The 20653-nt window shown below is 50.7% G+C and overlaps 1 protein-coding gene across 5 annotated transcripts; it reads left to right on the top strand.

Moving 5' to 3' along the window:
* Positions 1–3157: 3157 nt before the first annotated feature.
* Positions 3158–19153, top strand: LOC131510256 (serine protease 42-like). 5 transcript variants are annotated; one of them, XM_058727189.1, is made up of 5 exons: positions 3158–3497; positions 14807–14963; positions 15587–15849; positions 16742–16902; positions 18253–19153. In XM_058727189.1, the coding sequence occupies exons 1-5, from the start codon at positions 3173–3175 to the stop codon at positions 18487–18489; spliced, it is 1143 nt and encodes a 380-aa protein (XP_058583172.1). In that variant the 5' UTR covers positions 3158–3172; the 3' UTR covers positions 18490–19153. The 5 variants fall into 5 exon arrangements, with proteins under 5 accessions (XP_058583172.1, XP_058583175.1, XP_058583174.1 ...); XM_058727192.1 differs by lacking the exon at positions 3158–3497 and adding an exon at positions 3652–3721; XM_058727191.1 differs by lacking the exon at positions 3158–3497 and adding an exon at positions 14146–14313.
* Positions 19154–20653: the final 1500 nt, after the last annotated feature.

Raw genomic sequence — 20653 nt, forward strand, 5'->3', positions numbered from 1 at the left:
GGCCCCTGAGGGCTGTTCAAGCACCTGGTCCAGGCAAGAGACGCCAGGGCCGGCTCTGCATTGTAGAGGGGGCCTCTGAGGTCACCAGTGTGGAAGGTAGCCCAGAGAGGGTGAATAGAGACAGGGAAGACAGTGTTACAAGAGGGTGACAGGGCAGCGGGGATCCAAGCTTGGGGGGAGGTAAGTTCAGGTGCAGACTGTGGGGGGAGGTCCCTGCAGGTTGTCCTGGAGCTCTAGCTCCGAGCCTCAGTCTCTCTCCTGTGCTGGGCTGGAGGTGTGGAAGCCTCTGCCGTTCTGAACCCTGGAGAGGCCCCTTCTGGACTCTGAGCTTCGGGCTGGGGGCGGTGGGGGGCGGCGGGAGGCGACAGCTGCTTTGAAATGTGGAGAATAATAAAGCGAGGAATGTCTGAGCTCAGGGGAAAAAAATAACCCCCACCCGCTGGGCCTCCCACCCTGCCTGGCGTAATGAATTAAGTACAGGGAGGCACGTTTCATGTGGGGGCGCAGGCTGGGGGAGGCTAGAGGGCCCCTAATGAGAAACAGGGTCCTGGTGGGGCCCCCGGGATCTGGAGCCAGGGGCCACCTGACCCGAGCCTTGGCGGTGGGTGCCCTTATTCCCCAAAACCTTCCTCTCAATCTCCCTTTGTCTGCATGTGAGAGGGGGTGGGGGCACTGTCCCATCCCGGTGCTGACCTCTGACCCTGGGCTGCACTCCAGTATTGGCTCTAAAAGTCAGAAAAGGGAGAAAGTGTAGCTGACTTGGAGGGACCATCTCTTTCTTCATTCTCACTGTTCCTGAACAGAGCACTGATTGGGTGCATCCTGAGTCCAGGATGAGGGGGCCCACGCTGCCCCCTGCTGGATCCCACCAAACCTGCAGCAGCCGCCTCTGACCAGCAAGCCCCAGGCCCCTGATTCCAGGCCACCTCCTGACTTCTAGTCTCCACAGTCCCTCCCCTTCCTCCACCAATCCCTCTGCCCAAAGCAGCCTTCCACCCTGGCCCCAGCTCACCTCTCCTTGGGACTTGGACATCAGTGCCTCCCAGTCCAGCACTACCCTTTCAGTCCACCAGTCTGGGGAATCTGGCTTTTTCACAGGTCACCTTCCCCCACCTCTGCTCTCTCCCTCCCCAGTGAACTTAATATTCCCCCAACAAAGCCCACACTCTCACGTCTCCACTCATGCTGTCCCCTCTTTCTTATCTGGTGGACCCCGCTCCATCTACCTGCAAAATGGCCTTCTAAAAGACCACCCCTTCCCAGGGGGCCCAGGGAACAGTACGTACGTGAGCAACTTAACCATCAGCAATAGGGTGAATTCTCAACAAAGGAGCTGGAGAGGGGTGGAGGCAGGTGGGGGTGTTCTTGGAGCTTCCCAAAGAGCCTGGCCTCCCAGCTTCTGCTGGCTTGGGGCAAAGCTCCCACTTTATTTTTAAGAAGTCTGGCCCAGGACTTGGAGCTCCTTGAAATATTCTCCCCCACGTCCCTTCCCTCCCCCCACCCACTTTAATTAAAACCATTGTTTGCAAGCACATGTTAATTAAAAAGCAAACATGTTTTGCTAAGTAATTTGGAAGCTCTGGTTATACAAACCAGAGTCATTCCAGTTAAAAACAACAACAACAACAACAACAACAACAACAAAACCACCCTCACCCAGCTTGTCCCAGTGTCTTGAGAGCTGAGCCTGTGTCCTGGGAGCTGAGGACCCCTTTGGCTACAGTAGATGCCTGTCCCTTTAGAGTTTACACTCTGTGTGGAGGCGTAGCCAGGTCAGGGCATCCTTTCGTCTCACAGGTGGAGGCCCGGAGGTGACTCAGAGGCCTGGAGCTCTTGGCCAACCCTTTGCAAACGTGTACTTTGGGCCCCAGGAGCAACAGCTGGTGAGGAAGGGGGACAGACTCCTGTGCCCCATCTTGCAGGCAGGGTCCTTGTCTCAGAGCCACTGCCCAGCTGTGGGGTGAAGGGAGGAGGATGGGAGCATAACAATGCTGCAAGCCCCGCGAGGAAGGCTGGTGGGTGCTGGGTGGCCAGGGTTACCCCCCTAAGGTCTCTAGCACAGCTGGGGCTACAGATACCCAAAGCTGGCACAGCTGATCCTTTAGGTGAGGGTCAAAGGCCGGGACCAGCCTGATGGGTCAGGGGAGCCCTGGATGCTCAGAGACATCTCCTCTAGCTCCAGCTCCCCACTCTGTGTCTGGGGATGGCCACAATGCCATGCTCCCCACCCTGGCTCCTGGCCCTGGGGGTGCTGGGGCCTTGGAGGCCCTTCGGACCCTGTGCAGTAACCCCAGGGCCCATTGCAGGGTTCAGTGACCTCCAGCCTCTCCTGCTCCCCCCTCCCCCGGCTGGCAGGGATGAGCGCATTTCCCCAAGGGACCTCTCTAGGCTGCTAACTACCTTGAAACCTGCCTGTGGGTTCTCCCACTTGGGAGCCCTGCTAACAGGAAGGAGTTTCTTATACGAAGGTCTCCTCGTGTGGTCTCTGTGTGTCACTGTTAGCCGTGACCGTGACCCCGGTGTGAAGTGGGTGTGAAGTGGTCTCTCCTTCCCTCCTGAAGGAGGAGAGGGCCTGAGGATGCAGGGGTGGGGGCCTGGGGCAGTGACCGGGAAGGGTAAGTTTGTGTGTGGGCAGAGGGGAGGTGGACGCCGGCACTGTGGGGCACGGTGGGCGGGCTCGTTGTTCTGCGTGCGCGCGTGCGCGCGCACACACACACACACACACACACACACACACACACACAAGGGGATCAGTGGCAGGGAGCCAGGAGACCCAGCTTTGTGCGGTCCAGCCGGCCCTCTCCCCTCTCTGCACTTGGTAGAATGAAGACTGTGTGCTGGGATGCGCGTAACTTGTCACAGGCGGTGTTTGCCCCACGGGAACACACACACACCCTCACAAGCCACGACACGCGGTGACATACAGCGACACACGCTGGCGGCCGGCTCCCGGGACTCAGCCCTCCCTCGGCGGCGCGCCAGCGACACACACAACACCGCCTCTCCACTCGCACCCACATTCCGGGCGGAGTCGCGCTCCCGCCGCGCTGCCCCGATCGGCCCGCGGCGCGGCGCTTCTGTTCCGTTCGCTTCCAGCGCCGGGACCGCAGCGGGCGGGCCGGGATGAGCTCACGCCGCCGCCCGCCGGCCTCCCCGGCCTAACTCGCTCCAGATGCCGGCGGCCCGGCCGGGAGCGCGGCCCTCGGGCGCCCCCTGCAGGGAGCGGCGGGCGGCTCGGGGCGCACCGCCCGCCCGGAAGGGGAGGGCCTCAGGCCCCCCGCCCGCGGTCGGAGCCGCTGCGGGTGGGGGGGGGGGGGGGGCTGTCCCGCCGGCTCCCGCGTGCTTTCCCGGTCACCAGCCCACGCCCCTCCTCCCCGGTCGGCCCCGCTTTCCTGTGCTGTGTGCTTCCCCCGCCCCCCACCGCGGCCCCGGCCCACACCTCGGGGTGCGCCCCCTCCCCCTGCCCGGCTCCCCGGGACGCCCGGACCCCCGGCCAGGTAGGTGCTGCGGCTCCCGCCTCCCGCCCGCGGCGCTGGCCAGGCCCTGCCCACTCTCGTTGCTCTCGGAACAAACACCCTAGTTTCTACTGGGAAAGCAGCAGGGGCCTGACCACCGCCTGGTTTTAATAAGGAGCTGGTATTTCCCCGAAATCGCGGGCCGGTGGCTGACCTCACGGGGATGACGGCTGGCGCTGGGCCAGGGGGCGGGAGCCGGCTCCCGGGTGAGCCCCTGACGCCTGGTCTTGCGGAGAAGTCGGGCGGGGAGGAGGGGCTCCGGCTTCTAGTCCCAGCTCTGCCGCCGCTCACCCAAAAATCTGTCCATCTTTCTGTGTGCCGTCGCTTTCTGTCTGCTGTACTGCCAGAAGCCCTTTCCAGCCCTGCCCAGGGTCCTGCTTCACCCCTGCCTCCTTGTGTGGCAAAGTGCTCGACCCCTCACCTGGCATTTCCTCTCTTGTAGGACGGGGCTGTTGTGGGATTAGAGAGGGGACCAGCGAGGGAGAGCGGATGTACCCCAGCAACGAGAAATTTCCCGAGGGCAGGGGGAGGGGTTCTCAGAAGCTGAGGGGCAGGGATCAGGCCTAAGCTTCTTGGAGCAGGGTGGCCGAGGCAGGGGTAGGGCCTGGGGAATTGGCAGCCTGGGGTAGATAGGGACAAGTCAGGTGTCCTGGCAGAGTCACAGTGCTCAGTGAAGGGTCGGCAGAGAGGTGCACCTAGTCACGTGGAGACATGGGGGCCAGAATCTTTAGGCACTGAGGGGGTGGGGTGGGGGGCAGAATGGAGGAGAGTGGAGCTAAGGCATCTCCGTAGTGAGTGGGGCCTCTGCCTGAGGGGCGAGGAGCCCTGGGAGCTGGTCCTGAAGTCCCCTCTGTAAACGAGGGACAAAGACCGAGAGAGCCAGAGGGGGACGCAGGATCCAGTGGAGGGACAGAGACTAGGGGCCGCAGAGGGAGCAGGGAGACAGAGAGAGGAGATGCCGCAGGCAGGTAGGCAGGACATGGCGGTGGCTGGTGGCTAGAAATTTGGTTTGTCGGCTCTGGGGCCTGCACCATCCAGATGCTTGGGCCCCTCCTGCAAGTGACAATAACAGTGACTAATACTTCTTGAGCACAGCACAAGCCAGGCACTTCTCTAAGCACTTGAGAGTTATCTACGTTCTTGCGCTAGGATTCTGTGTTTTCATTCAGAGGTGTATCAAGTGCCTACCAGGTGCCAGACGTGTCCCAGGGGCTGGGACTATAGCAGTGGCAAGACGAACCTGCAGGCGGAACGTTTAGACGTGAAAGGGGAGGGCGGTTGATGTATACGTGAGTAAAATACATAGTGCAGCATAGATCATCAAAGGATAAGGGGGGAAGACTGGGTGGAGGGCACAGCTTTTGAGAGGGTATCCTGGGAGAGCCTCATCGGGGAGGTGACATTTGAGTACAGACCAAATCTGGCCTGCCACCTCTGAGCTGAGCTGAGAGTGGTTCTTACAGAAGAGCATTTGCAGTCAATTCCACGATCCGGAACACTTAACACTGATGGTATCCCCTTAAAAGAACTCCATTCTTTCTCCTTTGTAAACCTGTATTACCAAAAAATAAAGACAAAAAAATAGTACTCAGTGGTGATTATATATATATATATATTTTTTTTTTAATTTTTTATTTTTAAAATTTTATTTTATATATATATATATTTTAATGCTTATTTATTTTTGAGAGAGAGAGACAGAGAGAGACAGAGCATGAGCGGGGGAAGGACAGAGAGGGAGACACAGAATCCGAAGCAGGCTCCAGGCTCTGAGCTGTCAGCACAGAGCCTGACATGGGGCTTGAACCCATGAACTGTGAGGTCATGACCTGAGCCGAAGTTGGACACTTAACCGACTGAGCCACCCAGGCACCCCAGTTGTGATTATATTTTGAATTTCATCAATAAATATTTTGTGGAAGTTTGTTTTCTCTGTTCTATTTAAGTATGTGTATAATATTCTTTGTTTTGTCTCTTGGCCCACAGGGCCTAAGATATTTAGTATCTGGCCCTTTACAGAAAAAGTTTGCCAACCCTTGTATAGACCTAGGAGGTGAGGAAATGAACTCTCTGGATATCTGGGGACAGAGGGAGCAGCCAGTACAAAGGCTAGGAGGCAGGAGGTCATGAGGCCCATCAAGGAGGCCAGTGGGGCTGGAGCCCCTTTAGTGAGGAGGGGAGGGATTGGAAAGGGTCAGAGGGTCCTGGGCTAATGGTGTAATGTCAGTTCCTAGGTTTGTTTGTTTGTTTATTATTTTTTTAGAGAGAGAGGATACAAGTGAGCGAGGGGGAGAGAGAGAGAGAGAGAGAGAGAGAGAGAGAGAGAGAAAGGGGAGAGAATTCTCGTGAACACCCGATGCAGGGCTTGAACTCATGAACCATGAGATCATGACCTGAGCTGAAGTCAGTTGCTTAACAACTGAGCCACTCAGATACCCCATTTCATAGGTATTTTTAAAAATGTGTGTGGCTATCATTAGTGGAATCGCTTGTTTTCTATTATATTTTCTAATTTGTGATTGCTGCAGGATATAAGTTATTGACTTTGTATATTGATCTTTTCTCCCAGCCCTCTTAGTCTATTTTCTTATAGTTTTATTAATTTTTCAGTTGGTTCATTTGGATTTGTTTTGGAAGGCAAGTGCCTTCTGTATCTTCCTACCTGCATATGACTCAGTTTCTTCCTTTCTTTCCCTCCTTCCACTTCTCTTCTCCTTGCCTCCCTATGCTCTCCTCACCTCCTTCCTTTCCCCTTTTACCTTCCCTCCTCTCCCCTCCCTTCCCCACTCTTCACATTTAATTCCCTCCTTCCCCTGCTTTTTCTTCTTCTCCCCACTTTCCTACTTTCCCCTCATAAAAATGAGAATTTAAATTTTCAAAAGAGACTTGATGAGAGGTATCTCCATCATGTACCTTTGATGCCCCCCCCCCCCCCCCCCCCCGCCGCCCGGGGTAGGGGCAGAAGGCTTTGTCCCCAGATGGAAACTGGATGTGGATGTGGGGACCGGGAGGGTCATACACAGACTCCAGAAGGGGAAGTCAAAAGAATGTCTGTGACAATCAGAAGAGGCTTTGTGATAGGGAACAGAACACTGATGTCATGTGGCTCTGAGTATAAAGGAGACTAGTAGATGGCTGTTCCGCAGGAGTCCAGATGTCAGATGGCTTTGGTGGGTACAGCCAGGACCTATATTTCACTCCTCTGTGCTCTGCCATTCAGGATCAGGAAATGTGTCTTCCAACTTGGATTTCTTTTTCAAGATTGTTTTGGCTGTTTGGGGTTCTTAAGTTTCCATATGAATTTTAGAATAGGCTTTCCTATTTCTGCAAAAGAAGTCACTGAGATTTTGGTAAGGATTCCATTGAATCTTCAGATTGCGTTGGATATTATCATTTTAACAAGACTGCATTAAGTCTTCCAGTCCATGAATAGAGGATGTCATTCTGTTTACTTAAAGTCTTTAATTTCCTTAAGCAGTGTTTTATAGTTATCATTGTACAGTTGTTTCACCTCCTTGCTTAAATTTATTTATTCCTAAGTATTTTTATTCTTTTTGATGCTGTTGTAAATGGGATTGTTTTCTTAATTTCATTTTTTAAAAAAGTTTATTTATTTTGAGAGAGACAGAGAGAGTGTGAGTGGGGGAGTGTCAGAGAGAGAGGAGAGACAGAGAGAGAGAGAAAGAGAGAGAGAGAGAGAGAGAGAGAGAGAGAGAGAATCCCAAGCAGGCTCCACGTTGCTCCAACCCACAAAGCCATGAGATCATGACCTGAGCAGAAACCAAGAGTCAGATGCTTAACCATTATTTCTTTTTCTTGCCTAATTGCTGTGGCTAGACCTTTCAGTACTACATTGAATAGAAGTGGTGAAAGTTGGCATCCTTGTTTTGTTCTTGATCTTAGGCGAAAGCTTTTAATCTTCCACCACTGAGTGTGATGTTCACTGTAGGTTTTCCATATATGGCCTTTATCATATTTAGGACATTTCTCTCTATTCCTAGTTTACTGAATGTTCTTATCACGAAAAGGTGTTACATTTTGTGGAATCCTTTCTTGCATCTCAATTGAGATGTCCCCTTAAGGACAATTTTTATTATCTGCCTTTTTCCCTGTGCATTTCTTGTTTCTTTGCAGGTCTTGCAATTTTTTCACTGAAAGGCAGACAGCAGGTAATATATTGTAGCGAATCTGGACACTGGTTCTGTGCCCCCTGGCCCCACCCCGGACTTATGGTCATGTCATTTGTTTGGTCATTTGTTTATTTGTTTAGTGACTTGGGTAAGATAATTCTGTGAAGTCTATTTCCCTTCCATTTTGCAGTCTCTGAGATATCCTCGCTCAGATTCCTGCACCCCCGCCCCCCTTACTTTAGGGTTGATTCCTGAATCAGCATAAGCCACTCATTGGTCAATGGTCGTGTGTAAACCCCTTTAGTCAGTTTTATTTTCGCTATTGACTGTTGAATATGTGTGTTTATCTTGGAGACTGCTTTCACAGCTTAGGGAATTTACTTTTCCCCTACACGTTCAGCCAGGGACTAGTAGCTTGGGAGTTCCTTGTCCATTCACTCCCTAGAAGACATAGTTTGTGCACAGTGGTGTGTGCATGGTCTTTCTGGCTCTCTCTAGTTTTCTTTCTAGTTTTCTGAACTAGTTTTCTCTGTTAAACTTCCAGCCGGTCTACCATTTCACTTGTCGCTGCCAGTGTTATGGAGCTATCAACCCTCTCTTACTTGCTAATCAGGAAGATCTCTCTGTTTTAAACAACTCCTGAGGCACGAATTTCTCTACGTCTGTTCCAAATAAATTCAGTTATTTCAGACAGAGCTGCAGTGCCCTCCTTGCAGCCTGCCTGTCCCCCTGGGCAGAATGTGCTGCTGCTGCACCAGAGCCGAGGATGGGGGTGGCAGCCTGCTTCTCCTCGAGTGAAACTCCTGATCCGTGAGTGGGCGCTGGGAAACAGATGGAATCCATGGGGCTTCTCACTGGCCCTTACCCAGGCGGAACCTCTGTCCTGTGAGTGAGCTGGGATGGGGCACCCGAAGCCCCAGTGCTCTCAGCCTTCTGTGCCTGGGGTTGACCTTCTGCCCTGTGAGTAGGAGCAAAGTGTGGAAAGGGAGCTCCAGTCCTCCTGGGCATGCCTGTTGGAACAGGGCTTCTGCAAATGGACTTTGGGGAAGGAGAGACACGAGCTACCTCCTTCTTCTGAGGTGAAATCTTAGCTGGGGGAGAAGGAGATCCCGTTGTCTTGGCCGCTTATTCATAGCAGAGTTCCATAAAATGGAGCTAAGGAGGGGGGATGAGAGCTGGTTAGGGCTCAAATGCCATAGGCTCCTGCTGTTCTTACCAAGTTTTGTAGATTTTCTCGTATAAATATTTCTCGGTGTTTTGTGTGCCCATAGGATTTTTCCAGACACCTGACATCATGGTTTTTAAAAAATAACTTTCACCAGTTAAGTAGCTTTTTCTCTAGAGGGAGAATCAACCAGATTCTTCACGAAGCCATTCTGGAAGTCCAAACTCCAAGTTTTAAAAAACTCGAAACATTTGCCAACTTTCAAGACATTTTTCTGTTATTCTAATTTCTGTTATGATCTGTATCTGCATGATGTAATTTGTATAGTCTCAGTTCTTTAAATTTATGACCACTTCTTTAATGGCCCATAATGCAGTCTGTCTTGGTGTATGTTTCACAAATACTGGGCAAAAAAGTGTATCCTGCTGTTGCTAGGATAGAATATCTATAAATGTCCATTAGGTCTAACTCATTGATAGTATTTTGCAGATCTTATGTATGCTTACTAGTTCTCTGTGTACTCATTCTATCAGTTTTTTAGAAAGACATGTTGAAGTTCCAGATTCTAATTTTGGTTAGGTTGTCTTTTTCTCCTTGCTCTGTAAATTCTGAGCTCTGTTGTTTAGGTGTATTTAGGTACATACGCATTTAGAATTTTGTTTATCATCTGTAATTAATGTCTCTGCTTATCCCTGATAATATCCTTTGCTCTGAGGTTGGCTTTGGCTGTTGGTAATAGAGCCACTCCTTTGTTTAGCCAGTGTTTGCACCATATATCATAGTCCATCCTTTTCCCTATAACCTCCCTGTTTTTATATTTAAGCTGTGTTTTTATTTAAAAAATATTTCTTTTTAATGTTTATTTATTTTTGAGACAGAGAGAGACAGAGCATGAACGGGGGAGGGACAGAGAGAGAGGGAGACACAGAATCTGAAGCAGGCTCCAGGCTCCGAGCTGTCAGCACAGAGCCCGACGCGGGGCTGGAACTCACGGACGGTGAGATCATGACCTGACCCGAAGTCGGACGCTTAACCGACTGAGCCACCCAGGCGCCCCAAGCTGTGTTTTTATATATTTGAGCTGTGTTTTTTTAAAAAAAAAACCCAGTTTGAGTGTCTTAATTCACGTAATAGAAGCTTTCATTCGAGGCACCTGGGTGGCCCAGATGGTTGAATGTCCAACTCTCGATCTCAGCTCAGGTCTTGATCTCAGGGTTGTGAGTTCAAGTGCCATGTTTGGCTCCACGCTGGGTGTGGAACCTACTTAAAAAAAAAAAGAAGCATTGGGGCGCCTGGGTGGCTCAGTCGGTTAAGCGGCCGACTTCGGCTCAGGTCACGATCTCGCGGTCCGTGAGTTCGAGCCCCGCGTCGGGCTCTGTGCTGACAGCTCGGAGCCTGGAGCCTGTTTCCGATTCTGTGTCTCCCTCTCTCTCTGCCCCTCCCCTGTTCATGCTCTGTCTCTCTCTGTCTCAAAAATAAATAAACGTTAAAAAAAAAAAAAGAAGCATTAATTCATTTAATAGAACATTCACCTTTAGTGTAAGTGTTGATATTGTTGGATTAAAATCTATCATGCCAATTGCTTTCTATTTGTACCATCTCGTTTCTCTTTTTCTCTGTTCCTGCTTTCTTTTAAATTAATGGAGTATTTTTTATGATTCTATTTTATCTTTGGTCTTATTGATAGTTATGTAACTGTTTTTCCTGATTTCCCTAGAGTTTATAGTATATATCTTTCATTAATTGCCCTTTTCTTTCAAATAATACTATTTGCTTTTCAGGAAGTACAAGGACCTTCTAACAGTATCCTCTCTATTCTTTCTCATTCCTGTATTAGTTTTCTATTGCTGTCTATGCTATAGTCAAATCATTTGGACGATAGCTAATGTTTTTTGCATCAGAAGTTATGCCAAGCTGCTTTATACAGTTCTTGTGCTGTTCAGAGTTAAACTAAGCAAGATATGCATGCCCACACAAATTTGCAGTGAATATATTTTCTGAGCTTTCTGCTATCATTCCAGAAGCAGTTTCTGGACCTCTGCGTAAGTGCCGCAAAGGAAATTTACATATTTCAAACCCATTTAACTGTACAGTCGAGGGGCTTGCACCTCAACTCCAGTGAAGTGATTAATTTGCGATGTAATGACGTGATGAAAGGCAAATATCAAGAGAAAAACTTAAAATAGCTCATTAAAGCCTTCCAAGAGAAGAATATGCTTGAAGCTATAGGTTCATGGATTAATATCAGCATTTGGCAACGCTGCATGAAAAGCCATTTTAAAAATCAAATGCATAAAATATTATAGATCACCATTAACAGAAATATGCAATTGATTTTGATGATAGAGAACACTAGTTTTTTTTATTTTGTTATTTTATGAATATAATTTATTGTTAAATTGGCTTGCATACAATAACCAGTGCTCATCCCAACAAGTGCCCTCCTCAATGCCCATCTCCCATCCCTGCCCCCCCCGCCATCCACCCTCAGTTTGTTCTCTGTATTTAAGAGTTTCTTGTGGCTTGCCTCCTTCCCTCTCTGTTTGTAACTATTTTTTCCCCTTCCCTTCTCCCATGGTCTTCTGGTAAGTGCCTCAAGATCCACATATGAGTGAAAACATATGATATCTGTCCTTCTCTGACTGACTTAGTTCACTCAGCATAATACCTTCCAGCTCCATCCGCGATCCTGCAAACAGCATGATTTCATTCTTTCTCATTGCCAAGTAGTATCCCATTGTAGATATAAACCACATCTTCTTTATCCATTCATCAGTTAATGGGCATTTAGGCTGTTTCCATAATTTGGCTATTGTTGAAAGCACTGCTATAAACATGGGGTACACGTGCCCCTATGTATCACCACTCCTGTATCCCTTGGGGAAATTCCTAGTAGTGCTGTTGCTGGGTCAGAGGATAGTTCTATTTTTAATTTTTCGGGGAACCTCCACACTGTTTTCCAGAGTGGCTGCACCAGTTTGCATTCCCACCAATGGTGCAAAAGGGTTCCCGCTTCTCTACATCCTTGCCAGGCTCTGTAGTTTCCTAATTTGTTCATTTTAGCCACTTTGATCCGTGTGAGGTGGTATCTCAATGTGGCTTTGATTTGTATTCCCCTGATGAAGAGTGATGTTGAACATATTTTCATGGGTCCGTTGGCCATCTGGATGTCTTCTTTGGAAAAGTGTCTATTCATGTCTTCTGCCCATTTCTTCACTGGATTATTTGTTTCTTGGGTGTTGAGTTTGCTAAGTTCTTTGTGGATTTTGGATACTAGCCCTTTATCTGATATGTCATTTGCAAATATCTTTTCCCATTCCATTGGTTGCCTTTTAGTTTTGTTGATTGTTTCCTTTCCAGTGCAGAAGCTTTTTATCTTAATGAGGTCCCAATAGTTCATTTTTGCTTTTAATTCTGTTGCCTTTGGAGATGTGTCAAATAAGAAATTGCTGTGGCTGAACTCAAAGAGGTTGTTGCCTTCTTTCTCCTCTAGGGTTTTGATGGTTTCCTGTCTCACATTTAGGTCTTTCATCCATTTTGAGTTTATTTTTGGAGAACACTAATTTTAAACCCAGTTAGGTAAATTGTTATTCTCCCCCCAGATAATCCCATTCTTCTCACTGGTAGATTTGTATGATAAAATATTATACCCAATTACTATTATTACTACATATTTTTTTAATTAAAAAAATTTTTTTTAAATCTTTATTTATTTTTTTTTTTAATTTTTTTTTCAACGTTTATTTATTTATTTTTGGGACAGAGAGAGACAGAGCATGAACGGGGGAGGGGCAGAGAGAGAGGGAGACACAGAATCGGAAACAGGCTCCAGGCTCCGAGCCATCAGCCCAGAGCCTGACGCGGGGCTCGAACTCACGGACCGCGAGATCGTGACCTGGCTGAAGTCGGACGCTTAACCACGCTTAACCGACTGCGCCACCCAGGCGCCCCAATCTTTATTTATTTTTGAGAGAGACAGAGTGTGAGCAGGGGAGGAGCAGAGAGAGAGGGAGACACAGAATCCGAAGCAGGCTCCAGGCCCTGAGCTGTCGGCACAGAGCCCGACGTGGGGCTCGAACTCATGAACTGTGAGATCATGACCTGAGCCCATGAACTGTGAGATCATGACCTGAGCCGAAGTTGGACCCTCAACCGACTGAGAGCCACCCAGGTGCCCCGATTATTACTATATTTTTATGGAAAAATTTTCTTCTTTTTATATAAAAGCCTACATAATATCCTCAGTTGTATCTCAAAATCCTAAAATATTTGCTCTCTGGCTCTTTATAGAAAACATTTATTGACCTCTGAACTAGAGTCTTCAAATATGTTCATCAGAGTATTTAAGATTCCCTGTGTGATAGTTCCAAACCTCATGTCATATCTGCATCTAGTTCTGTTGATTGATTTGTCTCTTGACACCATGTTGTTAATTTTCTTTTCATTGAGTGTCTCATCATTTTTTGTTAAAACTAGTCATTCTGTGTAGCCAAACAGAGACTTAAGTAAACACTGCGCTCAGAAATGGTCATGTCTTGGGGCACCTTGGTGGCTCGGTTGGTTAAGTGACCGACTTCAGCTCAGGTCATGATCTCAGGGTTCATGAGTTCGAGACCCGCGTCGGGCTCTGTGCTGACAGCTCAGACCCTGCAGCCTGCTTCAGATTCTGTGTCTCCTCTCTTTGCTCCTCCCCCGCTCATGCTCTGTCTGTCTCTCTCCTTCAAAGATAAATAAAAATATTAAAAAGCAAAAAAAGAAATGGTCACGTCTTTTCTTTAGTAGAGAGTATTGAGACAGTCATGCCCAGTTTTGTTGTATGGTTACCCTCCGTGTGTACCAGGCTTGAAATTCTTCTGTTATTTTTTGCTTAGAGTGGTGGTTGATTCGTTGGATTGTTTCTCGGTGTCTGTTCCACACTCGGGACAGTCTTCTCTGTGCTCATGTGTCAAAGAGGGTGTCTTTCCACGCTTTTACCCCTCCTTTAGCAGTAAACTGTGGTTACTTGTTCCTGGACACTTGCTAGTCTAGTAGGGGAGGGAGGAGGTGGGACATTCTTTGTTTTTCTGGCTCAGCGCCTCACTGTCTGGCAGGTGCTATATTCTTGGCTCTCAGAGATGAGGCCTTCTCAGTGATCTTGACTCTCTCCCAGCATAGGTGAGAGAGTCTGATCTGGCTCCTTCCTTAGGGGTAGAAGTTGTTTCATGTTCTCTTCCTCTAGCTACAGTAGGCTTTAACTTGCGCTCTGAAAGGCAGGTCACGGAGCGGAGAGAGGGCCCCGGTGGAACCCACTGCGCGACGTCTGGCACGCCAGTGGGGCCCCCAATCCGGGAGCCTCTTGTTCCGTCGCTCGCGCGCATGCGCAGACCCGTCCACCTGCCTCCGCGAGGGGAGCCGCGAGGGGGCGCCGTACCAGCCGGCTCATGGCGTCCCCCACTGGCGGCTCCCCGGGCCTCCTACTCTGGCTCCTGCTCCTCCAGCCGCAGCTCAGTGGGGCGCGGGGCAGGTTGGCGCCATCCCCACTCTCCCCTTCGCCCTTGGGAGGCGGCCACGAGGACCCCGATGCCACCGTGTGGAGGGTTGCGGGACCGTCTACGCCCCCCGAGCCCCAAGAATCTGTCCCAGTCTCCCAGTTGGTGGGATTGATCCCAGGTGACACTTGGCGTTGGGGGCCCTGGGCAGGTGGCTGAGGCACCAGAGTGGGAACCAGCGCTCTTGGGGAGTGTGGGGGAGCCAGGGTCCCTCCACCTCCCCCCGCCCCCCCCCCCCCCCCCCCGCCGGGGGGGTGGTCTGAGGAATGCAGCACCGCTTGTGGAGTCAGAGCGGGATGCCACTCGGCCTCGCGGGTACGTGGCCTGGGGACGTCATAACACCGTCCTGGAGTCAAGGAGGCCGTGGCCTTCTCACGTGTCCAAGGGGCACCTGGGCCTTTCCTGGGAAGCCTGGGGAGCAGGGCCTGTTTCTCTGAGGTTCTTCCTCCTGCGCTGTTCTCACCCCAGGGTGTGGCCAGGTAAATGCGAAAATCTTGGGAGGACAGGAGGCTGAACACGGGAAGTGGCCCTGGCAGGTGAGCGTGAGGATCAGAGGCAAGCACGTGTGCGGAGGTTCCCTCATCACACAGCAGTGGGTACTGACTGCAGGCCACTGTATTTTAAGGTGAGGAGTGACAAGTGGAGACTTGAGAGGTTTTGGGTTTTTTTTAAATTTTATTTTAGAAAGAGAGTGCACTAGGGGGGAGAGGGGCAGTTGGGGGTGGGGAGAGAATCCCAAGCAGACTCAACGCTCAGCGCAAAACCCTGGGCAGTGGGGGGGGGGGGGGGGGAGGGGGGAGGGGGACAATCCCACCCCCCTTAGGATCAAGACCTGAGCCGAAATCAAGAATCGGATGCTCAACAGACCAACCCACCCAGGCACCCTGAGACTTGAGAGTTTTGAAGCCAGTCCTGCTCTCCTCAAATACCTAGTAGGTTCTGTTGCCCTGGCGAGTTGGCAGAACCCAAGCCCACCCCAACCCAGCCAAAGCACACCCACTAAAAATGGGCGGGGTCTGCGCTGGGAGTGTGGTTACCAGGAATACTAATTCCGAGAACAAAACCAATCGTTTGGATGAGCAGACCAGTTTTGAGAGTCGGTAAGGAGGGATTCCTGGTGTTGGGCCAGTGGAGAGAGTGGTGAGGGAGGCTGGGACCATATTGGGAGACATCTGCCATGTGTGGAAAAGGCACACGGGATGCTTCCTGGGGTCTCTGTGAGGGGGCACATCTTCTTCTCTCCCACAGCCGTTTCCACTACGATGTCAAGATGGGAGATCGGAGTGTCTATAAAGAAATCACAAGTGTGGTGGTCCCCGTCCGAGACATCATTGTCCACCCTCAGCTCTCAGTAGTTGGAACCATTCAAAAGGACCTTGCCCTTCTCCAGCTCCTCTACCCTGTAAACTTCACCATGACCATCCAGCCTATATGCATCCCTCAGAAGACTTTCCGGGTGGAAGCTGGGACCACGTGCTGGGTGACCGGTTGGGGCAGAAAAGAAGAATATGGTGAGACTGTGAGGCAGGAAGCCGACTCAGGAAGAGGGAGACAGCTTTAGCCCTGCATTAGGCAAACAGGCTAAAGAGAGGGACAGGGAAGCAGACGGCCTGGCAGAGGGGTGAGGGGACAGCGGTTTAGCAGCAGCCAGGGTGATGGTTCCCGATTGAGGACTTTTGTTGCAACACAAATATTTCATGGTAGCCATTTAGGAAAGGCACCGGTCCCGGGAACTGGAGCTACTCTCAGGAGAAGAAATACAGGGGTGAAATCTCTTTATGGAGATTCGTGAGGGACCATGCCTGGCTGGCTTGGGTTTGTTTTTTTTTTTTTAGGTTCCCTGGGGACCGAGCCAGATGCTATGGAATTCTATTCAGGGTGGCTTTCTGCTCAGCAGGTGAGGAGTGGTTTGCCAGCCAGAGCTGTCCCTCTCTGAAAGTATCTTGGTGGTTAGGGAGCTTCCCGTCCTTTTGAGTACAGGCAGAGCCAGAAGGTCGCTGTTGCTGAGGCTATAGGGCCCCCATCTCTGGGAAGAGTCTGGACTGGTAACCCTGGGGCACATTCGAGAGTCTGTGATCCTGCTCAAAAGTAAAGATACGTTACTGCTGCATGGAATACCTGTCACGATTACCACTGATACTCAGGGTAACAGATGCCTGATGATCATTTCTCAGGCTGGTAAGGCCTTGCCTCTTCCTGTCCAGATCGGTTCTTCTTTATCCTGTCTTGGTTTTAGTTCTTACCTCCTTTTAATCCCCGTGTCAACTTTGGGCCTCAGTTTCCTCCAGAGTCTAATGGGGACGATACCCACCGCCCTGCCTTTCACAAAGGGGATTCTAGGTGCTTAGGGGCTTACTGTCCACCTGCGCACAACCACCCACTGCTGAGTTTCTTTACTTGTAGGTGGCGACCTTATTACCTCTGTTCTCCATGAGGTCGACCAAGACATCATCCACCATGAAAAATGTAATGAGATGATTCAGAAAGCCATGAAAACAACTAGGGATGTCGTACTGGAAGGAATGCTCTGTGGCTATAAAGGTGCAGGAAAGGATTCGTGTCAGGTAAGTTCATGGACCCTTTCCTACCTCTGTATCGAGGTTGTTCCCTCCCAGTTTCCTCATTCGCAAGTGGCACGGCCTCCTCCTCCCTCGTGACTCCCCTGAGTGGCCTGGCCTGTTTCTTCAGAGAGGAGCAGCCCTTGCTGGCCTGGGGGCACTGCCACGGTGTGGGGAAGCTGGGGCAGGTAACGCTAATACCAGAAGTTCCTTTAATTGAGTTCCTCCTCTGTGGCACTTACGGTGTGAGCCAGTGTGGGTATTGACCCCCAATAGCTCTGTGAACCCACATCATAACCCCGCGGCATAGACATCGTAGCGATTATACAGATGAGGTGAGGTCCAAAGATGTCAGCTCCAGGTTCCCCCGTGGGTGCTTGCAGGACTCCTAGAGGATGAGTGTTTGGGTTTCTTGGAAAGAGAACAGCATTGTAGGGAGAGGGATCAGCATGTGGAGCAGCTCAGAGGTCCCAGGGAACGTGTCACATTTAAGGGAACATTTTCCAGGTCTGGACCAAATGAGGTGGCAAATGTGGCCAGAGAAGAGGGTTGGAGTCAGAGTACGCGTGGCCTGGAGTGCTGGTCCAAGTTTCTAGATGCCGTCTGGGCAGGATTGTGGGCTAGACGTTTGTTTCCATCATCTAGGCGATGGTGCTGAGTCCCGAGCGGGACGTGGGGGGACGAGGGGGTGAAGGAGGTGTGTCCGACATTGAATCATGAGCTCTGGGTGACTGAGTGCTGTTGAGGGAGGGGGCTTGGGAGAGGTTAGGAGGGCTGTCTGTTTCTGTCTGAGCTGGTTGGTGCGGGGCCACCAGAGTGGGTCTGGGAAGGACATGCGGTGCTCTGGGTGAGGTGGGGGTATACGGGATGTCTGGGAGGGGATCTTCAAATATGGAGGCAGCTGGCTATATGGGTTACGAGTCCTAGAGAAACTGTTAGCTAGATAGATGGATTGAGGGGGCTGCCAAGAAGAGGTGATATTCCAAATGTTTTCACAGCCACTGTGGTTTGGGCAGTGACCAGTTAAAATATCCTCCTGAGGATATTAAAGTTTTCCCATTAACTTTTCTATTTTTTTCAAAAAGGTTTTTATTTTTAAGTAATCTCTATACCCAGCATGGGGCTTGAACTTACAACTCCAAGATCAAGAGTTGTATGCTCCACCGATGGAGCCATCCAGGTGCCCCTGCCCATTAACTTTTCAGTTCTTAGTTCTCATATTTGCAGAAAGCTGGGCCTGATAGGTGCCTGGGGGAAGGTCCCCATGTGCCTGAGTCCCTGGTGCCTTGCAGGGCAGTGAGCCTGCTCTGACTTGGATGGCCTTCCATGCCTGTTTGTTTCTTTCTCTTTCTACAGGGAGACTCTGGGGGCCCTTTGGTCTGTAAATTTAAGGACACATGGGTCCAGGTGGGACTCGTGAGCTGGGGCTTAGGCTGTGGTCGTGGAAATGTGCCTGGAGTTTATACAGACATTGCTGCCTATTCTAAGTGGATAGTTGAAGTGATAAACCGGGCTGCCTCTTTGTATCCAGTGGTGTTCCTCATTCCACTTCTGTGCCTGGTGCTGCCCCTGGGCATCCTCGTGGCCCCGTGATCACCCCCGCCCACTCCCCTCCTGTTTCTGACTCTCACCCGAGGCCTGTCCTCCAACCTCCCCCTCCTCCTCATTGCCCTTTCCTCCAATGCTGGTTGGGATCCACTGACCCTGTAGAGAGCTACCCAGTAGAGAGTGGCAGTAAGCTCGGAGCCCTGAAAGTGTCCCAGCCTGATGCCCCAGTCACCTGCCTCGGCCACACCCACACCTTGGCTGCGCTCTGCCTGCCGGGAAGGAGGGAGTACAGGCATCCCAGCCTGAGAGCCAGCCGACCTGCCAGCTGGAGCCCGGTGCTTCCCTGACGCCTTGGAGAGCCTCTACCAAAGAAGAGACCTCGTGAGCAGTGAGACAGCATTCGACCTGGCTGTGGTCTCAGGCTTTCACCTGAGAGTGAGCTTGGTGATTGTGCAGAGAGAGCCAGGCGGTGTCACCACGGCCCCGCTGAGGTCTGAGGCCTGGGGGTTCCACCTCCGACCCAGGTGTCTGGGACTGGGCGAAGTTCCCCCCTATCCAGTGCGGATCCACCTGGATCCTTCTGGGGCAGCCCCGCGATGGGGCCCCCTTTCTTGAGTACCCAGTGGCCACATCCAGGCTCACCCCAAGTCGTGTGGAGGCACTGAGTGTGGAAATCTTAGATGTCAACTGAATAAATGTTTGAAGAGTTGCTTTTGTGTTCTGTACGTCTCCTGGTCTGGGCTGTGGGGGACACTGAGAAGTTATCTCACATTTAACTTAGGAGTGTGTTGATGTTGCTTTAAAACATTTCTTTAGGGGTGCCTGGATGGCTCAGTCGGTTGAATGTCCGACTTCGGCTCAGGTGATGATCTTGCAGTTTTTGGGTTCAAGCCCCACATTGGGCTCTGTGCTGACAGCTCAGAGCCTGAAGCCTGTTTCAGATTCTGTGTTTCCCTTTCTGCTCCTCCCCTGCTTGCATTCTATGTCTCTCTCTCAAAAATAAATAAACATTAAAAAAAAAATTTAAAACAGGAGAGGCAGAGAGAGAGGGGGACACAGAATGCGAAGCGGGCCCCAGGCTATGAGCTGTCAGCACAGAGCCCGACGTGGGGTTCGAACTCATGGACTGCAAAATCAATACCTGAGCTGAAGTCCGATGCTCAGCCAACTGAGCCACCCAGGCGCCCACATGATGCTTTTTAAACCCTAGAGGGAGGGGGGGGACCCTCGACTCGAGTTTGACAGATGGTTCTAGCTCTTGGGTCCTGCTGCTGTGCCCCTCATGGCCACCAGCAGCTCTGCAGGGACTTTTGTAGTTGAATTTGCTGGCCGTTGCTTCTAGGGAGGAGGAAGTGAGAGAGAGTGGAAGCGAGAGAAAGGTCAGGGCACTGCACCCAGTCTGCAACCCTTATTTTTTGCCTGTTTGTGCTGCTTCCCCTGGAGTTATGTAGAGCCTTGAGCACCAGGTTGCCTTGGCCTGTGAAGAGTGCCGGGCTGAGACTCAGCGAGAGGACAGGTTGAGTGCTTCCTGGGTCTCTGCTGGCTCACGTCCCGTCCCGCATCATCTGTGGTCCCAAGAGTGGCTCTTTGTTCTGATGCAGAGATGCAGAGCACTTCCCTGCTCCAGATTTCCTTCCCTGTTCTTGAAACTTTGAGGTTCCTTTCTTTTAGGAGGAGATTAGAGCATTTTGCATGTGAGAAGAAAGTGCCAGGTGACTATTTAGGTGGATAAAGAAGGGGACTGGGGTAAAGACTGATAACTGTCCTCTGACACCTCTCATCCCTTAATAAAGCCTGTGTTTCCAAGCCTTCCACTAAGGGAGACACTAAGTTCTGGGTGCCTAAGCTCGTGTGGCACTAAGTCCTGGCCAATAAAATATAAACAGAAGTATTGGGTGTGATTTGTGGGAAATGTCCTTAAACGGAGGACAAGCCCCTTCTTCAGATCTCTTTGCTCTCTCCTGGCTGGAGTGTATGCACGGTGACGGTGACGGGAGCTTGTGCGGGTGATATGGGACAGAAGGAACAATGCTAAGGGCACAGAACAGGAATTTAGAAGGAACTTGGCTCCTTGGAGTTTGTAGCTCTGCCCTCACAGCTCTTTATGCAACAGAGAAATACACTCTTTTTTTTTTTTTTTTTTTTTAAATTAAGCCATTATTATCTTCAGTCTCAGTTACTCGTATAAAAACCTCATTCTAACTAATTC

The sequence above is a fragment of the Neofelis nebulosa genome, chromosome 4 (assembly GCF_028018385.1).
Source record: "Neofelis nebulosa isolate mNeoNeb1 chromosome 4, mNeoNeb1.pri, whole genome shotgun sequence".
In the NCBI taxonomy this organism is placed as follows: domain Eukaryota; kingdom Metazoa; phylum Chordata; class Mammalia; order Carnivora; family Felidae; genus Neofelis; species Neofelis nebulosa.